Raw genomic sequence first — 5,458 nt, forward strand, 5'->3', positions numbered from 1 at the left:
GCTGTGCCAACACCTGCTCCCTCAATGTGGTTTCACACGATGATGCCGAACTTGTCTCGGATGGTGTTGATCGTGCGCGCGAAGCAGGTAGTTGTCCTTGGTGAGCTCGCCACGCGCGTCTCCAGGATCATGTCGTTGAAGCGGCGCTTCTCGCGGCTGCGCTTGGCCGCCTCGTTGTTGCGCCGCCGGCGGTCCCAGTAGCTGTCATCTTTGTGGCTGTCCTGCGTGAACTCACGCCGCCTGCGATTCCCGGCCGCTGCGTCCTGCCGCCGCAGCGACGGCAGCGCCTCTAGCGGCGCGGCCGGCGGTTCGTCTTCGGTCTTTGGCACGCCGACTGGCGGGTAGTAATAGCCGCCGCCAGGTGGCACCGGGGTGTACTGCACCTTGACGTCACCGTATTGGATAGGTCCGTACATGTTCTCCGTCACCATCACTGGTGCACGGCCTGGAAGAGAAAGAGAAGCATGTTAGTGAACGAAATCACCGCACCCCGGGACAGCCGTCACCGCGTCGATTTTGTTCGCCTGGTTTTCCGTGTTGACATGAGTACCATGCGGGTGTGCGCCAGCGGTCGTGTGGGGCGTGTGCTTGCATACTGTACGTCGATCGCAGAGTGACCAGTCACGTTATACTCTGAAAACCCGATGATTATGTGGTAAGGCACTAAATGTGCTTCCGGAAATACCAAATGCAATAAAAGTTCCCAAGTCACAATGCCTTGTTCCAGGCAAGCCACGAATGACTCGGTGGCGTCGCAATACAATGACTCATAAACACGAGCAGTATAATCGTAGGGGTGAATCATTTCCGGATGCCCGCGCCGGAGACGTCGCCGCATGTCCATGTGAAGCCCTGTCATAGACCACATCGGCCCACCGGACTGCACCAACGCCGCCAGACGCGTGACGTCACCGTTACGTAAACAAGCCGCGGCGTCAAGGTGTTCCGTACCCGACTGCAAAAGGCACGCTCTGCACCGGCGTACCAGCGCGCGGCGGTACGCTCCGCGCGTGCATTCGACGCGCTATGCGCCGCTCCTGCGCCGATGGCAAAGCGCCGGAGACGGCGGCAGGAGACGGGCGCACAGGTGAGCTCGAGGAGGCCGCGGGAGACGGGCACACCGGTGAGCTGACCCACTGGTCACCGGCCATTGCATCATGCAGCATTGTGCGACGCTGCAGGTATCGATCGGGTCCGCAGGTCCAAGTCCAACTCGTGCCAAACAAAGAAACGGGAAGAGATCACGCGCCAGCGTGATGAGTGTGGACGCTATCTGGTAATCGGGAGGGATCCGGGGCGGCCTGGCTCCAGAGGGGCTCAGGCCAGCCAGCGTTATGCAACCGTCGGAAGCGGCGCCGTCAACCGTGTTCACCGCTCCGGCCCGGCGCCCCACCCGAGCCCACGGCAATCCAGGAATAGCGGACGGCTGTGGAACTCCCTCGGCACGTATTCCGAGAGCACGGCGCCTTTCTCTAAAGGTCGCGGGCGGCGCGGGCGGGAGTTCACAGAGTGCAACCTTCCGGCCAGAGCGGAACTAGCCAGGCTACACGTCTGCCACGGTCAGCGTGGGGCGGAGCACGTGCCGCGTCGGCCGACCATGGAAGGTCAGGCACCCCCGCGTCACGTGAGGCCATCCGCTCACGTGTGTGCAGGCCGCCGGACACGTGAGCACGCCGCGGCGCCAATCGACCTCCGCTGCGTCGGCTGCGTTGCGGGCGAGCGATGGCTGGACATCGGGCCGCCGCGCGCCGCCCCTGCAGCAGCCGTGACCGGCGCGCTTACGTAACGGCGCCGGTCCGGCCGGCCGGCCGCACGGGCTATTTTCGGGACTGACAGGCTCCAAGGGCAAACAGGCGGCGTTACGGCACGAAGCGGCTCCGGCGGCGGCGCCGCGGACGAGGCCGGTCACGGCTCCGGCGATGGCCGCCCCGAGCCCGGCGGCCGGCCGATGTGAGTCACGTGATCGGCCGCGGTGACGGCGGTGCGTCACGAGCTGGCGCGGACTCCGTGACAGTGGAGCGGGCGCCTGGCGCGGCGGAGCCCGGTGGCGGCGGCGACCCGCTCCGGCCGAGCAGCCGGGGCGCTGCCGTCCGTTTGGCGCCCAGCCTGACAGCGGCGGAGTACGCGCCAGATGATGCAACCGGGCCTCCATGGGGCGCGCTGAGTCAGGCGGCGGCTGTGGGCCCAGCCACACCCACGCGACTGACTCAGCGCACGGCCAAGCGGCTGGACCGGCCGCCGGACTCAGGGCGGCGTGCGTGCCGCGGGTGAGACCGGCACCTGAGCCGAGTCGCTGGATCGCACCGGACCTACAGCCGCTGCTTTCCCAGGCCGAAAGTGTTACAAGCTGACGTGTCACGTCGTGCCACTTGCTGCCTGCGCTGTCAGCGGCGCGACGAGCGGTCGGCGGCTGCCCGGCGGCGGCTACGGGGGCTGGGACAGCCCCAATCCCAGTGGGCCGGGCCAGGTGCGCTGGTCTTCCCGGCCGGCCGCCGTAACGGTCCCCCTCGGCCTTGACGGGCCGACCCACGGTAGCTCCACCAGTCACGCATCGGAATGGTAGGACAAGCCCGTCGCATATTCCCGCGGCCTGGGCCAAGAGCAGGCTGTGACTCATCAGTACCAGGTACCTCCTGGCCGTCCATCCGGTCCGCCGTCGAGCCAAAACAGTGACTGGGACGTGAGTGCAGATGCGATCATATGTTCCCTCTTCCGGAAAACGCATCCAGAGAGGGCGACAAAAACGTGCCGAAACATGAACTCCACCTCCGCAGAGGTGATGGCAACATGAGGTGTCATCGATCGTCGGCACTGAACGAGCTGCCGGCCGTTCGGGACTGTCAGACGCACGGACGGCGACAGCCGCATTCGACCGGAGCCAAGATTTTCCGGCACTGAAAGAAACAATCCAATAGAAGATTGCGCCAGTGCTTGGCAGGGCTGGCGCGGAGGCAGGAAGCGTCTCTTGAAGCGGTGCCAGATGAGGCGGCCATGGCGCACGGCGTTCAAGTGCACCATATCCGGTGCTGGCGACGTACTGCAGTGTTCAGGTCACACCGACCTCGGTCTCACTGGGCTGGCGGGGCACTGGCCGCCGTGCGACAGCTAAGGCCGGCGCGGTCAACGCTCGGGCCCGGCGTCCCGGCGATGTCGGCTGTTCAGACCTCGCGAGGCGCTGAGGCGGCGCCCGCTGGTCCGCCGCGCCGGAGTCGTAAGCCATGAACGCTACGGACAGCCGGTGCGAAGATCGGCCCACGGGATTCTCCTCGGCTGCAAACTGCCGTCACCGGCGCCCGGGGCGGGCACCGCCGGCGCTGGCCGTCCCTGGCCGTGCCCTGGACGGCCTCTGCTCCGGACGGACGGGCACGACCCTGAGGCCAGCTCTCGGTGCCACCCGCGCGGCGAGCCGGCGAGGGCCCGGCGCCGCGGTCCTCGCCGCACGGGGCCAGCGCCGCCGCCGGGCCGCAGACCGTCTCCAGGAGGCGCCGGGCCGGCGGGACGCCTCCGCCGCGCACCCCGGCCTGCTCTGTGCTCGGCGCTGACGTCAATCGGGTTGCACAAGCCGGCGGGGTCAGGCGGCGGGGCAGGGGACGGCCGCGGCCGCCGCACGGGCCGTTGCGTCAGGCGGCCAAGCGGCGGCAGGCGGCACCACGCGGGCCCCCTCCGACGCGTCCACCGCTCCGGCCGCCGAACCCGCCCTGTGCCACCACGCTGCTCTGAGTCGACCTGGCGCAGGTCTAGTACTCTCACCACGCCGATGCGTGTGAACCAGATTCCGAACCGGAAACGTGGATCGTGCCGTGACTGGTACTGTCTTTCGCAATGCAGTCGGCATGTCCTGGTACCGGCGAGTGGCTGTAGTCTCAGGCCCGGCACCACTCCAGCAGCAAGCACCACCGAGTGCCGGTACAGAAGTCTTGCGTATCAGGAATCGGCCTCGCTCTGTCGCACGTCCGATCATCCAGTCCACAGACTCCGCCCTCCAGTCCCCTGACTTTCCAGTCCACAGTGAGCAAGTGCAAGTGCAAGTGCAGGTGCGCAAGTCTACATAGTTACATTTCACGTGCCGGAGTGCATACCCCAATAGCCGACGATCGGGCGCTGTGGCTGATCTGTCAGCTCGTGACGTCAGCAATGGCCCGCTGATACTGTCAGCTCGTAACCCCTGGCCGTGGCCAGATGGTCCGTTCCTTTCGCACTAGCACACAGTTGGTGCTGTGACGGGTTCTGAATTGTGAGAACCGATAGGTTACCCACCCAGTTGGAGGCACATTGAACGACAACCTATCATGCGGAGATACTGCCTTCCAGCAGTGTTCGTGATGGGCTGAGCCGACCTCAAAAGCTTACATCTGAGTTCGTGCGCCGCCTAAGCTGGGTCAACGGCTTGTGGGAGGTTTGAGAGCAAATAGAGCGCATGCCTGCCAAATTCATGCTCGGCTCTGGCGGATAGAAACTTAAGTGGAGGTATCAGCCAAACCCAAGAAGCTCGGATTGACGACGAATTGAGATGATCGTTTCTACTAAAACTCCAGTTTCAAGGGATTACACTTTCACCTGTGAGCTGTGAGCGCGGCGCATTGCAGTCAATAAGTCCAATACAAGCTATTGCTTATTTGTAATATGATTGGTAGAAGTTGGTGCTTCTAAAGATAGGTTTTCTCAACCCCAACAAACAAAAGACAACTGGAAATTTTAAACTTCTCCAAGCTGTCTTTGGTTGTAACGCCATTAAAACCATTAAAACCATGAAAACATAGACTAAAACAATGACATACTGAAAGTCTTGTTATGCGATACACGCCTTGCGCTTGGTGTGTTAACGCCACATCTGCCGAATTATTACAGCTATACAGCGTTAGAGATAATGAAAAGCAGCTTAGAGATACCAAATGGATAAAACGTTAACCCAGCAGTCTTTGACATATTGAAATAAAACTATTTTTCGACGGGTCCAATTTTGTTTAGCGGCAAAGGCATGGTTTGGGCTCCGGCAAGTCCAATGTTAGCAGCCAGCCGTAGGCCAGGCTACACGTAGATGGGGTAGGTGGGGCACACTGCGTGAGTGCCAGCGTGCGACAGTGACGTAGACTGGCTTAGAAATTATCCGATGGGCCCGCAGCGAACGCTGTTACCGCAGAGGGCGACGCCGATGTTACGATCCAAGAGAGAGAGAGAAAGAGAGAGAGAGAGAGAGAGAGAGAGAGAGAGAAGAGAGAGAGAGAGAGAAAAGAAGAAGAAGGAAAGAAGAGGGAGGGAGAGAGGGAGGGAGAGAAGGGAGAGAGAAAAAGAGAGGGAGGGAGGGAGGGAGGAGAGGAAGGGAGAGAGAGGGAGAGAGGGAGAGGAGGGAGGGAGAGGGAGAGAGAGAGAGAGAAAAAGAAAGAGGGAGCGAGGGAGGGAGGGGGGGGGGGGGGAGGGGGGAGGGAAAGAAAGAAGTACTCATTGGTTACTATTACAA

At 62.5% G+C, this 5,458-nt stretch overlaps 1 protein-coding gene across 1 annotated transcript; it reads right to left on the reverse strand.

Moving 5' to 3' along the window:
- Nucleotides 1-32: 32 nt before the first annotated feature.
- On the reverse strand, nucleotides 33-1,051 carry LOC119111216 (nuclear factor interleukin-3-regulated protein-like). Its single transcript, XM_037235034.1, has one exon. It carries the CDS (start codon nucleotides 429-431, stop codon nucleotides 33-35), a length of 399 nt encoding a protein of 132 aa, XP_037090929.1. The 5' UTR covers nucleotides 432-1,051.
- Nucleotides 1,052-5,458: the final 4,407 nt, after the last annotated feature.

The sequence above is a fragment of the Pollicipes pollicipes genome, unplaced genomic scaffold, assembly GCF_011947565.3.
Source record: "Pollicipes pollicipes isolate AB1234 unplaced genomic scaffold, Ppol_2.1 Scaffold_7261;HRSCAF=8764_pilon_pilon_pilon, whole genome shotgun sequence".
NCBI classification, from domain to species: domain Eukaryota; kingdom Metazoa; phylum Arthropoda; class Thecostraca; order Pollicipedomorpha; family Pollicipedidae; genus Pollicipes; species Pollicipes pollicipes.

What these genes read in the sequence shown, in the direction of transcription:
- LOC119111216 (XM_037235034.1), bottom strand. Translation starts at nt 431, where the DNA reads ATGGTGACGGAGAACATGTACGGACCTATCCAATACGGTGACGTCAAG.